The sequence below is a fragment of the Drosophila innubila genome, assembly GCF_004354385.1.
Source record: "Drosophila innubila isolate TH190305 chromosome 2R unlocalized genomic scaffold, UK_Dinn_1.0 1_C_2R, whole genome shotgun sequence".
In the NCBI taxonomy this organism is placed as follows: domain Eukaryota; kingdom Metazoa; phylum Arthropoda; class Insecta; order Diptera; family Drosophilidae; genus Drosophila; species Drosophila innubila.
Window position 1 is genome coordinate 13,869,578 of NW_022995374.1, and position 18,003 is coordinate 13,887,580.

The 18,003-nt window shown below is 38.3% G+C and overlaps 4 protein-coding genes across 13 annotated transcripts; 3 read left to right on the forward strand and 1 right to left on the reverse strand.

The window, feature by feature from the left end:
• The first annotated feature begins 211 nt into the window (after positions 1 to 211).
• Positions 212 to 5,205, forward strand: LOC117784828 (putative homeodomain transcription factor). The gene is made up of 9 exons (XM_034622659.1): positions 212 to 457; positions 1,519 to 1,586; positions 1,644 to 1,783; positions 1,849 to 2,335; positions 2,727 to 3,619; positions 3,700 to 3,878; positions 3,938 to 4,158; positions 4,219 to 4,348; positions 4,408 to 5,205. The coding sequence occupies exons 2-9, from the start codon at positions 1,561 to 1,563 to the stop codon at positions 4,891 to 4,893; spliced, it is 2,562 nt and encodes an 853-aa protein (XP_034478550.1). The 5' UTR covers positions 212 to 457; positions 1,519 to 1,560; the 3' UTR covers positions 4,894 to 5,205.
• A 471-nt stretch (positions 5,206 to 5,676) lies between these two features.
• Positions 5,677 to 7,853, forward strand: LOC117784971 (probable methylcrotonoyl-CoA carboxylase beta chain, mitochondrial). Its single transcript, XM_034622834.1, has 4 exons — positions 5,677 to 5,882; positions 5,937 to 6,190; positions 6,248 to 7,134; positions 7,197 to 7,853. The coding sequence occupies exons 1-4, from the start codon at positions 5,745 to 5,747 to the stop codon at positions 7,670 to 7,672; spliced, it is 1,755 nt and encodes a 584-aa protein (XP_034478725.1). The 5' UTR covers positions 5,677 to 5,744; the 3' UTR covers positions 7,673 to 7,853.
• A 548-nt stretch (positions 7,854 to 8,401) lies between these two features.
• LOC117783222 (microtubule-associated protein RP/EB family member 1) lies at positions 8,402 to 16,305 on the forward strand. 10 transcript variants are annotated; one of them, XM_034620498.1, is made up of 8 exons: positions 8,402 to 8,558; positions 12,119 to 12,271; positions 12,380 to 12,525; positions 13,618 to 14,047; positions 15,092 to 15,237; positions 15,301 to 15,383; positions 15,444 to 15,516; positions 15,578 to 16,305. In XM_034620498.1, exons 2-8 carry the CDS (start codon positions 12,151 to 12,153, stop codon positions 15,626 to 15,628), a joined length of 1,050 nt encoding a protein of 349 aa, XP_034476389.1. In that variant the 5' UTR covers positions 8,402 to 8,558; positions 12,119 to 12,150; the 3' UTR covers positions 15,629 to 16,305. The 10 variants fall into 10 exon arrangements, with proteins under 10 accessions (XP_034476389.1, XP_034476390.1, XP_034476391.1 ...); XM_034620499.1 differs by having other exon boundaries at positions 8,403 to 8,558; positions 12,122 to 12,271; XM_034620500.1 differs by having other exon boundaries at positions 8,404 to 8,511.
• Positions 16,306 to 17,036: 731 nt separating this feature from the next.
• Positions 17,037 to 17,842, reverse strand: LOC117783839 (CDGSH iron-sulfur domain-containing protein 3, mitochondrial). Its single transcript, XM_034621390.1, has 4 exons — positions 17,723 to 17,842; positions 17,503 to 17,662; positions 17,326 to 17,419; positions 17,037 to 17,265 (listed from the first exon to the last, which is right to left on the reverse strand). The coding sequence occupies exons 1-4, from the start codon at positions 17,768 to 17,770 to the stop codon at positions 17,142 to 17,144; spliced, it is 426 nt and encodes a 141-aa protein (XP_034477281.1). The 5' UTR covers positions 17,771 to 17,842; the 3' UTR covers positions 17,037 to 17,141.
• Between the last annotated feature and the right edge of the window lie 161 nt (positions 17,843 to 18,003).

The following is an 18,003-nucleotide window of genomic DNA, read 5'->3' on the forward strand; positions in this document are numbered from 1 at the left end:
ATATAAATATATTTTACAATAAATTGCATACGTTTTATCTCTCGCTGTTTCAAATAACCGTTAATTATTGAGTATATACAGTGCTGCCAACTTTATAGAGGAAAACAATTGGTGTATGCTGCCAGATCGGAAAATTTAACAGGGTGGCAGTATTTGGGCCAGATGGCAGCGTTTCAGAAGTTTTTAGTGGAAACAAGAGGGGGAAAAGGCAACAGTGCTTCCAAATTTTGTAGGAGGAAGACGTTTTACGTTTCTACTCTGCAATTTGATTATTTTGGCCATAAATGCAAGTGCAAAACACCAACTAAACAACGGTTGTGTATGCGCAGTGCATGTTAAATTTATAAATTAAACAAAATATAACAAGTGTTGGCGTCGGTAACGCGTTAACATTATTAAAGTGACTGCGCGCCTGTTGGAAGTGCATAAAAATCGATTAGCATTTGTGAAATTTGAGGTAAACTGAGAATCGATGAATGTAAAGTGCATTGTTTTAACTTGATTTGCATAAATTTAAATTAAAAGTGTCACACTAACAACACCTCCAACATAGAAATGTTTCACCTTGAACTCTATGCATTGCAAAAACAACGACACACAGTCCGCCTCGCATGCCAAAGCAATAAATAAATACAAGAATTTCTGTGTTTTTCATGTTGCGCCTCTTGTTGTTAAAGTGCTTTTTTTCAGTTACTTACATATATAGGCTTTTAACGGCTGGCCGAGAAAACTGACAAGGCCCGTTCACTTTGTCTTCAGGTCTTTATCGCATTTCAATGTGAAGGTGAAAGTTATCAGCTGATTTAATTGTTTTGGTAGTTGCAATTTAAATTCGACTAAATTTCGAAAGACAAGCGACATTTTAATACCCTTCTTCTGCTCATTTTAATCAGCATTTTATTAAAAATACATATTAAAAAAATTAAAATGAAATAATTATAATTTTAATTTAAAAAAACAAATATCTATTTATTCAATAAAGTCATGAATACAAAAATTAATTTTAAAGAGTGCATATTTCTGTTAGTTTTTGAATAAAAAGTCAGGCACAGGGTATGTCATAGTCCTCCGCAGTCCACTGCAGCGTTTGCCCTATATAACTAAATATTATACACGAAAGAACTATAGTCATTATCTTATATCATATCTTTTTAATATGCATAAAAATTATACACAATTTCTAGAGGGTTTTTTTTTTCCATTATCACGGAAAAGTTTGGCATGCAATTTGTAACTGTTACTTCCTTTTAGTTTTTTTAAAAACATACGTTTTAACCGGCTTAAAAACCCGTTTTAGATCGCTCCAAACAGCTGCTTAACAAATTGCGCTTTTGTATAAACATTTGCTTATCTAGAAAACCGATTCAATGCAGCTTACATTTACATTATAAGAATAAGAATAAAAGAAAAATGTAACCACAGACTTCAATTGAGTACAGCCAGAGCTGTCTGTAATTGTATAACTAATTTAATACGAGCTTTTAATATAATCATTTGCTTTTGTTGATTTTCCAACAGCCGGTCGCGTGACAATTTAGCGGATTTTATGTCATTTTTACTATGAAATTGGATGAAATTGTTGCATGGTAAGCACTTGTTATTATTTTTCAATTCATTTGAATTATTTATAATTTTTTGTATAGGTACCAGAAACGAATCGGCACCTATGATAAGCAAGAATGGGAGAAAACCGTAGAACAGCGTATTTTAGATGGCTTCAATAGCGTTAACTTGAAGAACACCAAGCTTAAAACGGAACTGATTGATGTGGATCTGGTGCGAGGTGACTATAACATGTCCTAGTTAATAGACAATATCATTAACTAATTAGATGATTTACTTTAACAGGCTCGACATTTCCGAAAGCGAAGCCAAAACAAACTTTACTCACTGTCATACGTTTGGCGATATTGCGTTACCTGTTGCTGCCACTTTATGCACAATGGTGGGTGAAGCAGACGACACCGAATGCCTTTGGCTTCATTCTCTGTCTATATCTCACACAACTGATCAATTGGGCCATATATATCATGCACAGCAATCGAATTGCGCCGCTTGTCTACGATCAGGAAGTGAATGCCACAAATGTCGATGATGCGGCGACTGTTGCCGATAAGCAGCAATCGGAGGAGAATGCTGATTTGCTCAGCGCATTGTTAATACCCTGTGCGCTCAGCTTACTGATTAGCTTAATACACTCACAGATTGTGGCAACGAATACGGCTCCAGGCAGCAGCACTAAAAACAAACTGCGACGTTTCTCCATGACCAGCTTCAGTGAGAAATCAAATGCGCCTAGGGAACAACGTTTGCGACGGCGCAAGAAGTTTGTGCGGCAAGTTTCAAGTTCAACAAAAGACAAAAAGGTCATCTCCGGCACGCCGAGGATTTAATACCCTTGCAGAGCCCTGTATTTAGTTCTTGACTGATCGTTTCTATGATTAAATTGTCCGATTTTAACCAAACTTGGTCAGAATGTCTGCCACAAACCCAAAAACAGAATCTATAAGATTGGATGAAATATCCCGAGATACATCATAGTATTTCATACTAAGGGTTAGGCCAATATTTCTTATGGCATTCAGATTTAAACCAATTTATAAGTACTCTATGAGGTTTGTACCGTCTCCTTTAATCCGTTATACATTTCTAATGACATTAGAATATTCTCTGCAAGGATATAATAAGCAAAAGAACTTTTATTAAATAGTATTCTTCACCTACAGCATGCGACAATCCGAAACGGACATTTCACAGGCCAGCAGCAATCACTCCCTAAGTACACGACGTGCCAAACTGACACCCATGACACCCGTTGAGCCAGCGACTCCAACGACCACAACTGAGCTAAAACCCTTCAATTGTTCATCCGTTCCCAGTGAGGAGACCTTCCCAACCACAACTGCCATAACCACCGTACATCATCAAGAAGCAGCTGCCGATAGCACAACCCTCAAGGAGCCAATCTATGATCTCAGAAAGATAGCAACTGATGTGCCCGAAAGTCCCCATAAGAAGCGCAATGTCAATTGGCACACTCCCATACAGATTTGTGCCACATTCGATCAGAATGAATTGCCCTCATCCAGCATTGAACTGTGCAATGCCGTGCCAGCGCCAAGTGGATCAAGATTGCAGCCCAGCTATCGCATTGGCGAAGACGATGGCTTCGAGAGCCTCAATGGCAAAAGCTCCAGTGGCGAGGACAACAATCTTTCACCCAATGTTGTTGCTGGCAATGCAACAGCAACTTTAGCACAGCCATCGCAGCTGCGATTGCGTCTTAATGTAAGCAGCAACAACACCTCCAATAACAGCAGCAACAATGCGTCAACAACTGAAAAAATGTCCCGGGAATCGAGCAGCAGCTGTGCCGAATCAGATGGATGCGATGATGCGGATATTATATCAAGTCCAGCCTCGGCAGGCACACAGGAATTTAATACATCCGCCACCGATTGGTTGGGCGTAACCACAAACAGTGAGGATTGCAGCTACACCTCCGAACTGGATCAATCGGATGGCGGATATAAGCATCAGCCATGCAGCGATGAGGAGCTGCCAGAACTGGACATAACACCCACAACAATATTGAATCCGCACAGCAGCACGGATCGCAGTAAGTACACATTAAATTAATCATTAATACTCCATACATATCAATATTAATGCTACATATTGTTTTCACTTATCCTCCAGTTAGCTGCACCATTTGGGATCAGCGCGATACGAAGAAGGCGCAACTATCTGTGCTGGAGATTGCCTCGTGCATCATCGAGCGCGTCGATTCGCTGGGCGTGACCAACGATTACATTTACATTGGCGTCTTCTTCTCCTTTCTGCTGACACTGATTCCAACCTTTTGTCGGCTGTGCGAGGTAAGTGACTTGCTTGGCAAACTAATGGGCGACATGTTTGATTAAATGCTCACTTGCAGATCACAATTGATGCGGATAAGGCCAGCGAGATAAGCTACTTCAATATGCCGCAGTTGTTGTGGGAGAAGTCATCGTCCTCGTTCTTTACAATCTTGGGCTTTGCCTTCGGCGAGGCGCAATGGGAACGCACCGTGTTGGCCTTGGGCTTTGTCCAGCGTTTATGCCTCACGCTCATCTTATTCATCATCTTTGCTGTCGCAGAACGTACCTTTAAACAGCGGTAAATTATATTACCTGACCATATTCTATAGAGATTCTATAAGTTTTGTTTTCATTTCAGTTTTCTGTACGCAAAACTCTTTTCACATCTGACTTCGTCACGTCGTGCTCGCAAATCGAATCTACCACATTTTCGTCTCAATAAAGTGCGGAATATCAAGACCTGGCTGAGTGTGCGATCCTATCTAAAGGTAGTTCCACACATTAAAATTTTCAATACATCTTTAACTATGTTTTAAATTATTTTTAGAAACGCGGCCCTCAGCGTTCAGTGGACATTATTGTATCAGCCGCATTTATAGTCACTCTGCTGCTGTTGGCCTTTCTGAGTGTGGAATGGCTGAAGGATTCGGTGCATTTGCACACACACTTGACGCTGGAGGCGTTAATCTGGTCTATAACCATTGGCATCTATTTACTGCGTTTCATGACACTTGGTCAGAAAATTCAGCACAAATATCGCAGTGTTTCGGTGCTGATAACCGAACAAATCAATTTGTATTTGCAAATTGAACAGAAACCTAAGAAAAAGGAGGAATTAATGGTCTCAAATAGTGTACTAAAGCTGGCAGCTGATCTGCTCAAGGAACTGGAAACGCCATTCAAGATCTCTGGTCTAAGTGCCAATCCCTATCTGTTCACAACCATCAAAGTTGTCATCCTATCGGCACTCTCCGGTGTGTTGAGCGAGGTGCTCGGCTTTAAATTGAAGCTACACAAAATTAAAATTAAGTAAGTCAAAACAAGGAAAAATTCAAGTTAACTGTGGAGTGAACAGAATGGAACGATAATCGGATCATTGGCAAGGCGAATGTTATATTTTTGTAGTACAATTTTTTGGAATGCTTTAAGAAAGAAACCTACAAAATTACCTAAATATAGTTTTTATAAAAATAATTCAAATTTTAATAGTAATAAATTAAGTAAGCCAACGTTTATGTTTGTCATGTGATTGTTTAGCCAGCGTTAACTACTTAAATTGTAATTCCTACATCTAATAATTATACAAACTAATATTTAATAAAGTCCTATATTTACATAAACACAATCATCCCACACAAATACATACACACATTAGGGCGTCGTGCACAATCACAATTTATGTACGAAAACATAGTTGTAGTATTTAATTATTGCGTTATCAAGTCACAAGTTCAATTTAAAATAAAGGAGAAAGCGAATAAAATGTAGCAAAGTTTAATAATTATTTGAACACGCTTGAACAGCGTACTGGTCTTTTAGTTTATGGACTTTCTTAATAGATGGCGCTGCAAAAGTGACAGCTGATCGCGTGTGGAGTGAAAAGCATCCGAAAAATAGCTGAAATTGCACTCCAAAATAGCTAAGATAATAGACAACTGTGGGTATAATTTTAGTTAATGCAATTTTCAAATTGCAAAGACTTTACAACAAATTAAAAATTGGATGAAAATTTGAAATTTGAAATACAATTGAAATGGTACATGCTGCCAGATCGGAAAATTTTGAAGGGTGGCAACCTTTCACAGTGGCGGCCGCACACACCTGACGTAACAGCACTTGCCAATTTCTGTGATCGATCCTCGAAATTCCATTTATTTATTGACCATGCTGAAGCTCCAATTGACCAAATTGCTGCGGCATTCGATGGCCACACAGCTCATGCGCAGCCAGACGCGTCTGTTGCATGTGGGCGAGGCGAATGTCTTGACCAGCGAGGTTGATAAGCAATCAGCCGAGTTCAAGGTATAAACAATTTGCATATGCTGAGATTTACAATAACAACGTGCTCCTCTGCAGGACAATGCCAGTGAGATGAGCAAGCTGGTCACCCAGCTGCGTGGTCTGACCAGCCAGGTGTTAACCGGAGGCGGCGATAAGGCCAACGAGCGTCACACATCGCGGGGCAAATTGTTGGCCAGGGAACGCATCAATCTGTTGCTGGACAAGGGATCTCCCTTCCTAGAGCTCAGCACACTGGCTGGCCATGAACTCTACGGCGACGAGGTGATCAATTCGGGTGGCATTGTCACCGGCGTGGGACGTGTCTGTGGGTAAGTGTGAAATCCAGACAATTCTAGAGAGGATTCATCAGTTTATCATGTGTTTAGCACCGAGTGCGTTGTGGTGGCCAATGATGCGACCGTCAAGGGCGGCAGCTACTATCCCATAACAGTGAAGAAGCATTTGAGGGCACAGGAAATTGCACAGGAGAATCGTTTACCCTGCATTTATCTGGTGGATTCGGGTGGTGCCAATCTACCACGTCAAGCGGAAGTGTTTCCCGACAAGCTGCACTTTGGACGCATTTTCTACAACCAGGCCAACATGTCCGCCCAAGGCATACCACAGATTGCCGTTGTCATGGGCAGCTGCACGGCCGGAGGCGCCTATGTGCCCGCCATGGCGGATGAGAGCATCATTGTGAAGCGTCAGGGCACCATCTTTTTGGCCGGACCACCGCTGGTTAAGGCGGCCACAGGTGAAGAGGTCTCGGCCGAGGATTTGGGTGGTGCTGATCTGCATTGCAAGACTTCCGGAGTGACGGATCACTATGCTGTGGATGATGAGCATGCTCTCTACTTGGCCCGCCAGGTGGTCAGCAATTTGAATCTGCCTGCCACCAACAACTACAACGATCAGTTGTTGCAATCCAGCCAGCAGAACTTCAGAATAGCTGCTCCAGCTGACGGAGGAGCTGTCGAGGAACCGGCTTACGATCCGCGTGAACTGTACGGCATTGTGGGTCCCAATCTCACCAAGAGCTTCGATGTGCGCGAGGTGATTGCACGCATTGTGGATGGCAGTCGCTTCACGGAGTTTAAGAAACTCTATGGGGAGACTCTGGTCTGTGGATTTGCCAAGCTCTACGGCCGTACAGTGGGCATTGTGGGCAACAATGGTGTCCTCTTCTCAGAGAGCGCCCTCAAGGGTGCACATTTCATTCAGCTCTGCGCCCAGCGTAAAATTCCCCTCGTCTTTCTGCAGAATATTACAGGTGACTATCTTAACTGGATGTGGACCAAGTCTAGAATTATGTTAAATTATGTTTCTTTGTAGGATTCATGGTTGGTCGCGATGCAGAGGCTAATGGCATTGCCAAGAATGGCGCCAAGATGGTCACCGCTGTGGCCTGCGCCAATGTTCCCAAATTCACGGTGATCATTGGAGGATCGTATGGAGCTGGAAACTATGGCATGTGTGGACGCGCCTATTCGCCAAGATTCCTATACATGTGGCCCAATTCTCGCATCTCGGTCATGGGCGGCACCCAGGCAGCCAACGTGTTGGCTCAAATCACTGAGGATCAACGCAAGCGTGCTGGCAAGGAATTTACCGAGGCGGAGGCCCAGAAGATAAAGACGCCCATTGTGGAAATGTTTGAGAGGGAGGGATCTCCATACTACAGCACTGCCCGCTTGTGGGATGACGGCATCATTGATCCGGCGAATACACGACAAGTGCTGGGTCTCAGTCTGAAGGCGGCTCTCAATAATGCCGGACACGATACCAAATTCGGAGTTTTCCGCATGTAAAAAGGGAATTTTGTGCATTTCGGAGCATTTAATGCTCATACTGTTGAAACTACTGCATTTATTAGTGTTAAGCAAAAAGTTGTTTTTGTGCATTTGTCATATTTTATACAATTTATGGGCGTGGCCTGCAAAGCATTTAAATTTTAAATAAATATTCTACCAGTAACTGTTTATTCAAAATACAGCAATTCATTGGTATGATCGATATCTACGATAAACTATTTTTAACGTTGGCGCGAAAGATGCTTCGGTTAACAGCATGTTTACATTAACATAGCACTTGCATACATTTCTAACACTAAAGAGAACACTGAATATGAGCGGCGTACAGTTCAAATGTGAGCTGAATTTAGCAATAAATTAAGATCTTTAAAGAAAATTAAAAATTTGATATAAGATAAAATAAAGGTGTTGATTTGAATGAATGTTTTGCGTTGCGAAAAAATAAAAAATAATTTACAAAATTCCAACAAATATTCTGTAACAATTTTCAAGATTCTAGCTTTAAAATTAAGAAAAATAAATCAATAGATACATTTTGGAAATTTATCTAAAAATTAACATCGTACTTTTATTGAATAGACTATCGAGACTCAAAACTGCCACACCGTTTTTGGATTCAGGGCTGCCATTTTGTTTTTTAGCTTCGAAATTTCAGCTATTTTTCGGATGCTTTCCAGCCAGAAACAGCTATTTTTTCCTTTTTTTTTTGTTCACTGACTCATGAGCAACGCAACACTATTGCACAACACTAGACAGCAGTCGACAACACTACGTGAAAACGGTTCGTCATAGAATTTGGAATTCCTTTGTCACTAATATCGTTGAAATAATAAAAAGTACAGCTTAAATTAAATCAAAGACTATAAATATATAACTTAAATAGGTGAGTGCTAAAATGCCAGTTATCGCAGTAGCGGCATTTTGCGAAAGAGTCAGCGTTATTCAAATGTGTGTATGTGTGTGTGTACTGGTGAATGTTGCGGCTGCGGCGACTTTTTGCCTTTTTTTTTTGCTCCATCTTGACTGTGTGCATGGCAAAATCTAGAAGTAGCGTCAGCAGAAAAGAAAGTTCAACGGCAACACAAAAAAAAAGAAAGAAATGTGAGAGTTGCGCGTGTATGTGATGGTTTTAAAATAGCCTTGCCGAAAACTTCAAGTGCACACTTGAGCGCAAAGTAGGAGAAAATATCTGTACATGCTGCGCAAATAGTGCATCAGTGTGTGTGTGAGTGTATTTGTGTGAGTGACTCTCTGTTGTACGCATTTAAATGTCGCCCGTGTTGCAGCCTGTATGTCTGTATGTTTGCGAGTGTGCGCCCAAAAATAAAATGTGTGTGTGAGTGTGGCTTCTGCCTTGCAACAGGAACAGCCATAAAAATTCCACTGCCGCATTGCAATTACAAGCCGTCAGTCAGTCAGTCAGGCCATACTTTGCGGCTAATCTGCTGTGTTTTATTTTCTGCCACTTACATTTCTACCTGTTCGACTAGGGTTACCATATTTCCAGCCATTTCCTGTGCCTCACTCAGGTTCAGGTGTTTGCTTCATATTTCTGTTGATTTCAGTTACCAATTCTACTTCCAATTAACTGGCATGACGTCATCGGCTTGTATGTTGTCAACTCTTTTATGGGGTCTATCTGTCAACCCCCGCACATTGTTGTCCAATCAATTGCTGTATGTGTGTATATGCGTGTGTGTTTGTGTGAATTACTGATAGAGGTGTTCAAGCAACAACATAACAACCAAAGTGTACGCCTTGGCTTGTTTTCTTTTAGCTGGCCACTGTTTTTATTGCCTTCATTAAAATTGCTGAGCCAACGACGCTGACGCAGACGCCGACGCTCTCCAAACATGCCGGTTTCTTCGCACACATTCACAGATCAAGCTCAAATGCTCACTCACACACATGCAACACGCACACGCATTTGTGTGAATGTGTTTAGGTGTGATATGCAGCTCATATTTTTGCTAGCATTACAAGCGATCGATATATAATTATAACACTGATAAATGCCGATAACCTTGATGTCTCATATCGATAAATATATCGCCGCCTCTTGTTTTATTTAAATTTGAAGAGTCATATTATGAGTGTTTAATTTTCTGTTCTAGTTGCGCTTAATTAGTTTACAAGCTACGTGCCGCTTGCCACAACTTCCGCTGCAACATACACATGCACATAAATCATGGGCAAACGCCCCCGCACACACACACACACACACACACACTAATCATCAGCCATCGACATGGCAAACAAAACAAATCCCTCGTAATGAGTTTTCAACTTGTTGTATTTGGGGCAGCTTTGCTTGCCATACATAGTTGGCGCACTTCAATCAATAAACAACAACAACAATAATAACAATTGCTGCACTAATACGGAACAGCGGCAGCAGCGGGAGAAAAAAAGAGAAATAACTCGCATTTGTATAAAAGTTCCGGCCCCAACTTTAGCCCGCCCTTTTCTCTTATTTTTTTTTTTTTTTTGGGTTCAATGCACTTGCCACTAAGCTACAACGTGGCAAAACTTTACACACACAAGCACACACACACACACACGCATACTGAGTGCTATGGCCTGATATTTATAGGCACATTTCGGCGTCCTCTCCCCAAAATGCCGGCTAATACAATTTTTATTTTTATCAACGTGTGTGCTTCTCTATGTGCCCACGTTTGTGGCATTGGTCATGTTTTTAGCTCTTGATAATGCCAAAAAGCTGACGCAGTTGCAATGACTAACAGTTGCTGTGGCTGACGCTGTTGCTGCTGCTGACGCTGCTGCTGCTGTTGCTCAAGAAGCATCGACATCGGCAGCGAAGCGTTGACAACCCGCCCAGCATCGTCGGCTGAGCAGGCACAGTCCAAGTTCATTGTTCGTTGGCTCCAGTCTCGAGCCTCGAGTCTCGCACGGATTGCGCCGCTATCGTCACATTTTGCTTGTGCGTTACTGTTGTTGTTGCTGCTGTTGCTTTCTCAGTTTATTTTCTTGTGTTTTACTGCATTTTTCATTCCAATTTTAATTTCTTGTGATTGTGCCTCAGCATTGCATTTTACGCTCTCTTAAATTCACTTCAATTTGCAAACACTTCCCACTTAAAGTTCTCTTCCTGAAAAGTGCGTTTCCACTGTAACCGAAAAACTTATTTATAATAATTTAACAAGCACGCTTTACATATCGCTAAAAAGACGAGCAACTTGTTAGGAGATTTATAGCAAATTGAAAAATGTTTAAACTTAATAAATTTTAATTTGAAAAGTTTAGTTGACTTCAGGTCTAGATTTAAAATCAAATTTTCACACTAATCTTGTTAATAAATTATAGTTTTGAATTCAATCAAAAGACTTAAACTACGTTTTAAATTTGTTTATTTATGGTACAAAATATACCAAAAAAATAATACTTGTTGAAATTTGATATTTGTTTATATAAATTTTATAATATAAATTGATTAATGTTTAAATTAAAATTTATTTGAAATTATCCAACAATAGGAATCAATTTTCAAACTCTGTTGAAGAAATATTTATTAAATATTTAACTGGTTTACTTGTGAGAATAAGCTCTAGTTCGATTTAAATAAAATCATTTAATCATAATCCGAGTTATAACTATTTTGACTTTTTAAATTCTTCTCTTGCATTTCCTTGCGAGGTTTATCACGTTAAGTAGCCGTCGTAAAAACATTCATATCACTCTACATACGAGAATAAAATTGATATGATAATGTAGTCGAATCTGAACGAGGTCTTTTGCATATTTGTATATGTTGTGTGGGTGGGCTTAAAAGCTTAAAAGTAGGCTGAGATCTATGTTTCCTCTTGTTAATTCATTCCAATGTGTAGTTTAAATTCATCGAAAACTCATAGTAGCAAGCCAAAAATTTGAAAAAAAAAAAGAAAACAAATTTTTACAAAAATACAAAAATAATTTTTTTTTTTTCTCAACGAATCTTTTTTTTATCAAGAGACCGACCATTAATGTTAAACCGTATGTATAACTCAAGTTCAAGCCAAGCAACAATCGAATTGAAGTGGTCAAGTCGATGGCAATTAAACTGTAAAACATTTTGCAAAACAAGCAAAAACAATTAAAAGGAAAAGTCCGCGAGCAACTTTCCTGTATTATACTTAAACTTAAACTCTCGTGCCGCATGCCACATGCCGCACACATAGTTATTGCATTCATTTATTGTTATTTTTGTCTGTTTCTGCTTCTGTTTATGTGATTATCGTGATCTTGATATTGAGGCACGCACATGTACGACGCTTCAATGCACACAAATAACCGAAAAAAAAACAGCAACAAAAAATAATAAAAACAATTATAAAGCAGACCCGTAATTATTAACAATTTGCCACTCCCACACACCTTAACCATATATGTATGTAAACGAATGATGAAAAGTCTTTTTCGTTTCATTTTCAATATATTCGACAGCAGCGAGCAACAAAAGAGCAGATTACAGAGACATGGCTGTTAACGTATACTCCACAAATGTGACGTCAGAGAATTTGTCACGTCATGACATGTTGTCCTGGGTAAACGATTGCCTGCAATCTCATTTCTCAAAAATTGAGGAACTATGCACGGGTAAGTACGCGACTCAGTCTCACCAGTCTCCAAGATTGTTAGATTGATCGATTATTTGTTTATTTATTGATCTGATCGTTACGTTTATTTGTCTCTTGCCATATTTAGGTGCCGCTTACTGTCAGTTCATGGACATGTTGTTCCCAAATTCAGTGCCCGTCAAGCGTGTCAAATTCCGTACGAATCTGGAGCATGAATATATACAGAATTTTAAGATATTGCAGGCGGGCTTTAAAAAGATGTCGGTCGATAAGGTAATTTATATGATTTACATTTATTTTCACAGTATATGCATATAGATTCTTACAGTTGATTTGTGAATTTTAATTACCTTTTTGAATTTGAATTTAACAAACACAAGTTTGCACACTTACATAATTTCATAGATTAATTATTTAATTAGTTATTAGCTCAGCGCTGTGTGTGTTTGGAGTAAATCCTCTATAAAATTTTGACATTATTTATTGAATTTCACGTTTTAAAGGTTTCGAAAACTGAGAACTATAACAGTATCTTATAGATTTAATTAAAGTATTTAAAACAACATTTTTTTCTGATTTTAAATAGGTTTTGTCAGCTCCCAATCAATTGTAGATATCTTACACCCTGTATGTAGTTGAATCAAATCTGATGGCCATATCATAGGCAATATTTTAATTTAAATGAAGATGCCATATGAATTTGATATGATTATCTTTTAATAATAATCATTGATTTCCCCATTTAAATTGTGGACATCCTATATTTGAACTATCAGTCGATTTAAACGAACATATGTAGTAAATGTGTCCCTTTCCATTGTAAATATTATATTTTGTAGATATGATTTGATTCTAAAGACTATATCATTAAATATCTTATTTTTTTGTTCAATCTTTATATCTATATGATGTAGAATAGATGACCAATTATATTGCTGATTACACATTATTGTGTTATATCAAATCTAATATTTATACTCGTACAATAGAAACTTTGGCAATTTCCATAGTCGATATCATATAATATAAATTTAAATTAAATCAAAGAACTAAATAAAATAGTTCCAAATTCGTTAATGATCTTTATTAATGAACTATCAAGGTTTTATGCCAATAAAACTGATAAATTCTAAATATTTTGTCACTTTCAAGTTGTAAATTGTATAGAAAATGCAACTTTTTTTTTAAAGGGCGGGTTGCAAATGACAAAGACACGTTTTATTATACACTTGATAACAGTTTAATCTTAATATGTGTGTAATTAACTGACATTTCCGTTACAAATCAACAACAACAACAACAAACAACGCATGAACTGATGTCAAACAACAACAACAACAATGTGAACAACCACAACAACAACAGATTATACCAGTTGACAAGCTTATTAAGGGACGTTTTCAAGACAATTTTGAGTTTCTCCAATGGTTCAAGAAGTTTTTCGATGCCAATTATGATGGACGTGATTATGATCCGTTGATCCAACGAGGCGGCGTCAAGCTGGGCAATGGCAATGGCAGCGGCGGTGGCGGTGGCAGTCATGCCGGTAGTGCCGGTGGCAGCAGCAACAATGATCTGCATTTGATGCATCGTCGGCCACAGCAGCAACATCCACAACAGCAGCATCCACAGCAGCAGCATCCACATCCACATCCCCATGTATCCAATAATGGTCGAATGGGAACAAATCCATCATTGCGCAATCATATTGGTATGGGCTCAACGAAGAGTATTGCAAAAGAATGTCGAATTGTTGATGATATTGATAAAGAAGCTGGTGACGGTGATAGTCGCTGTATGCGAGTTGATTTCTTCTATATATATGTATACATATATATATATCATTTAAATTATACTCTGTGTTGTTGTGGGGCAACAAAACGAACGTGAAGCGCGCGTCTTTAGGCAAACACAGAACAACAGCAACAACAAATGCCCTGGATAAAGGCTCTGTGCACCCTATTAAAATGAAAACACCACAATCCACCAAAAGCACACATCCCAGCACCACAAACAAACACACACACACACACACACAAGCACGCACGCACACACACACATCGTTTTTAAGTTGTTGTTCTTCAGTTTATTGTCCTTGTTTTGTGTGCACATCTTTTGTTTTTGTCTTTTATTTGTGGAACTTGTTAAGCTGTCTTACTTTCTTGGTTGTTTTTCTTCATTCACTTCAACAAAAAAATTACACTGCATATTATTCTCTTCTATTTCACACATTTTACTTTTAGATAATACCCATTGACAAATTGATAAAGGGACGTTTCCAAGATAATTTCGAATTTTTGCAATGGTTCAAAAAGTTCTTCGACGCCAATTACGATGGCAGAGAATACGATGCGAGCGCCGTCCGCGAAGGTGCGCCCATGGGCTTTGGGCCTGTTAAATCTCTGCCAGGCACAAGCAGCAGTGGAATTTCAGGCAACCACATACGCCCGAAACCGGTGCCATCGACTCGACCAGCAGCAGTAGCACCGTGTGCCCCAAGGCCCAGTAGGTTCTCTTGGTTTAGTTTGGTTTAGTTTTGCAGTGCACAACAGAAACACAACAATATACTGTCAAATAATCGAATCACAATCATTAATTGTAATCATTTCAAATAATTCTTGTACAAACATTTACTTTACTATTCATAATTCAATTCTTTTTTAAACTATAATTTAACAAAACTGAATGCACCATCTACACAATGAAACCAAGCCATTTTGACGTGCTTCACGTTTGTTAAATATATTTACAATATATATAAATGTATATTTCTGTATATGTGGAGAGTGTCCTTTTGCCACAAAAGAGATTAATGTTATTTATTTTCAATCCCAAGCAGTCTCAAAGGTGCCGCCACGCACAACCGCTGCGACGCCGCCAAACAGATTGGTATCTGGCACCACGGGAGCGGTGAAGAAGAACGATGCGGCTGGTGCGGCATCCAACCATCAGATCGAGGAGCTGTCCAACCAGGTTCGTCCAGAGGTAGTCCAACTAAACACTTGCATTATTTATTACGATTTGGTTTGTTCATATCGCCTTACTTAGGTAATGGATATGCGTTTGAATCTGGAAGGTTTAGAGAAGGAGCGTGATTTCTACTTCTCCAAGCTGCGCGACATTGAAATACTGTAAGTAGTCAAGTAAATGACTGATTCACATATAATTGTAACCACTGTGATCTATTACAGTTGCCAGGAAGCCGATGATGCTGATCCAGCTCAGTTAATTCAAAAGATTTTGGATATACTCTATGCAACTGAGGTAAGCGAGAGAGACTATGTAATTCGACAACTTGCATAATCAATGTGTTTTGGCACCACAGGATGGCTTTGCGCCACCAGACGATGCACCCCCAGAGGACGAAGAGTACTAAAGTGCAGTCCACAAATCAACACAACAATCAACACTCTTTGCTGCATGCATATATTCAAAACAATAAGTCAAATTGCTGCGCTAAAAACTAAACTAATTTCAACTTAAAGAACAACAACTACAAAAGGAACCAATTAACCAACGAGAAGCAACAATACACACACATACAGCATACAGACTTTATAACAAAAAAATAATACAGTAAACACAACACACACACACACATATACATTCATATGTACATTAGTTAGTAACAGTTAAAAGAACACGTATCGAAGAAGCTACAACAACAATATCAATATCAACTAAAATTTCAATTGAATGCATGTTACTCGAACGATTTCTAAATGGCAAACAGCAGCATCTGATTGAACATGAAACTGTATTACACATTTTATGGTATATAAAACGCGTTAAAACTGCTCAATTTTGTTTGAAGACAAAGCTGTGTTACGTTATGTTGCCTGGCATTTAATACGAAAGCATAATTAATTAACCTACTTAAAAAATAATAAACAACAATAACAACAGGCGCTGTCTTGACAAATTCATGTTCATTCGTTTGCTGTTTTTGCTGTTTGGTTGACTCGAAAGTAACATCGACATATTTTGTATCTAAATTCATTGTTGTAGGTAAACGGAATAAAACACGATTGATACAAGTAGTTTTTCAAAGGACTCTAAAAGAATTGTTATAGAATCGTTTACATGTAATGCAAATAACAATTAGTTTATCCTGTATTATAACATCGTATATCGTACGATTATCAAAAAAAAAAAAAAAACAAAATGAATTTAATAATTTTAAATAACAATTTAAAATTTGTAATCGTTTTGAGTGTTGTGTGTAGTAACCAGTCCGAAGTTGTACAATGTGAAGTACTCGTGATGATAAATGGGGATGGCGATGAGATATGATATGATATAAAACTGCATTGCATTCATAATATATATATAATTTCTCTGAATTTTTCAATTTCTATAACAAAAAAGAACACATGCAATTGCATTATATTATGAAGATAGTAGTATTTAAGCCATTTTGCTCTCAATTCTTTTTAGTTCTATAATTTATGTGTAAAAATCCGAACGTTAAAAAATTTAAATAAAAAAAACAAATGCTACTTTCTAATTTCTAAAACAAATTAAATGATTTCCTTTTTATGATTTTGTTTACATTTAACAGATGGATTAATTCTCTATTTTCTTTTAGGTTGGATTGAAAAGCTTTTCATTTGTTTAAAAACAATTAATAAGACGCTGTAAATATTTTGTTAATGCTTATGAAATCATTGAAAATCTGCATAAACTATATAAATATACATATAATGTATCTTATTGGGCTACATAAATCATAAGCATATATAAATTCTGTGTATAAAAATCTAGAATAAAAACAAAAAAACGTGTTGCTTGATTCCAAATTTGCCTCATTTTTATTTTCTCATTTTCAAATACATCAATGTACAAAATGCTTTGTTATTAACAAAAATGCGTGTTTAAGCCAAGTTCTATTATTTAACCGCCGACTGAATCTCCGGCTGTTTGTGGGTGCCATCGCAGAACGGACGATGCGTCGTTTGCTTGCAGTTGCACAGCCAATAATCACCGGATTTCTCCACCTTGAAGCGCACGGGTCTGTGGGCAGTGGAGAGTGTGAGTTATTATAATATATTATTAATTGCTGCTACTATTTACCTGTGCTTCAGCTTCAGAAATACGTTCTTGTGCGTGCCATCGCACAGTGGCTGAGATTTGGACTTGCCGCACAGACACCAGCAGTAGGTTTTATCTGTGGAAGTTGCAACATGTGTGTTGTGTTGATTATGTAAACATTTGTATCTGCATCTGTTTGGTCAACTATTTCAAGCTCACCCTTATCCAGTTGAATTTTAAATGGTTTCTTATCGAATATTGCACCATTTTCCTTTTGCAAATTCGCTGTTTGCTTATCCTCGAGCAGATTTTTGGGCACCGTTTTTTCAGTGGCAGCGACATCGCCGCTCGTTTTGGCGCTGGAACTATAGCAAATTTGCTGTAATAACAGCAATTGTATGAATTGCAAGGTTTAAGTAAACTTAATGCAGTTATTTACCTTTAACAGCCAAGGCGCTTGCAGGTTACGTCTTAACATAATCGACATTTTTACAAATTTAGTTACCCAAAATACGCGAATACCCAAAATACAGCTGTCTGTTGGGCCAGTGTTGCCATATAAAAAATATAACAATGAATGGTCACTCTAGCCAACAGAATGTGTACATACGTTGAAAATACACCTTGGTATTAAAATACTAAACATGGCGGGCAATTGAAAATGAGTAATTTCGTTTGTAGTCAAGGTCGTTCCTACGATTTCACAATGAACTACAAATC

Bases quoted from the DNA above. Each gene is read 5' to 3' on its own strand.
- LOC117783839 (XM_034621390.1), bottom strand. From the start codon at position 17,770: ATGTCGATTATGTTAAGACGTAACCTGCAAGCGCCTTGGCTGTTAAAG. The intron at 17,663-17,722 runs GTAAATAACTGC...CTGTTATTACAG, and splicing joins AAGCGCCTTGGCTGTTAAAG to CAAATTTGCTATAGTTCCAG. The intron at 17,420-17,502 runs GTGAGCTTGAAA...CAACTTCCACAG, and splicing joins TAAAATTCAACTGGATAAGG to ATAAAACCTACTGCTGGTGT.
- LOC117784971 (XM_034622834.1), top strand. From the start codon at position 5,745: ATGCTGAAGCTCCAATTGACCAAATTGCTGCGGCATTCGATGGCCACA. The intron at 5,883-5,936 runs GTATAAACAATT...GCTCCTCTGCAG, and splicing joins AGCAATCAGCCGAGTTCAAG to GACAATGCCAGTGAGATGAG. The intron at 6,191-6,247 runs GTAAGTGTGAAA...TCATGTGTTTAG, and splicing joins GGCGTGGGACGTGTCTGTGG to CACCGAGTGCGTTGTGGTGG.
- LOC117783222 (XM_034620498.1), top strand. From the start codon at position 12,151: ATGGCTGTTAACGTATACTCCACAAATGTGACGTCAGAGAATTTGTCA. The intron at 15,238-15,300 runs GTAGTCCAACTA...CGCCTTACTTAG, and splicing joins CCAACCAGGTTCGTCCAGAG to GTAATGGATATGCGTTTGAA. The intron at 15,517-15,577 runs GTAAGCGAGAGA...TTGGCACCACAG, and splicing joins ATATACTCTATGCAACTGAG to GATGGCTTTGCGCCACCAGA.
- LOC117784828 (XM_034622659.1), top strand. From the start codon at position 1,561: ATGAAATTGGATGAAATTGTTGCATG. The intron at 2,336-2,726 runs GCAAGTTTCAAG...CTTCACCTACAG, and splicing joins CGGCGCAAGAAGTTTGTGCG to CATGCGACAATCCGAAACGG. The intron at 4,159-4,218 runs GTAAATTATATT...TTTTCATTTCAG, and splicing joins GAACGTACCTTTAAACAGCG to TTTTCTGTACGCAAAACTCT.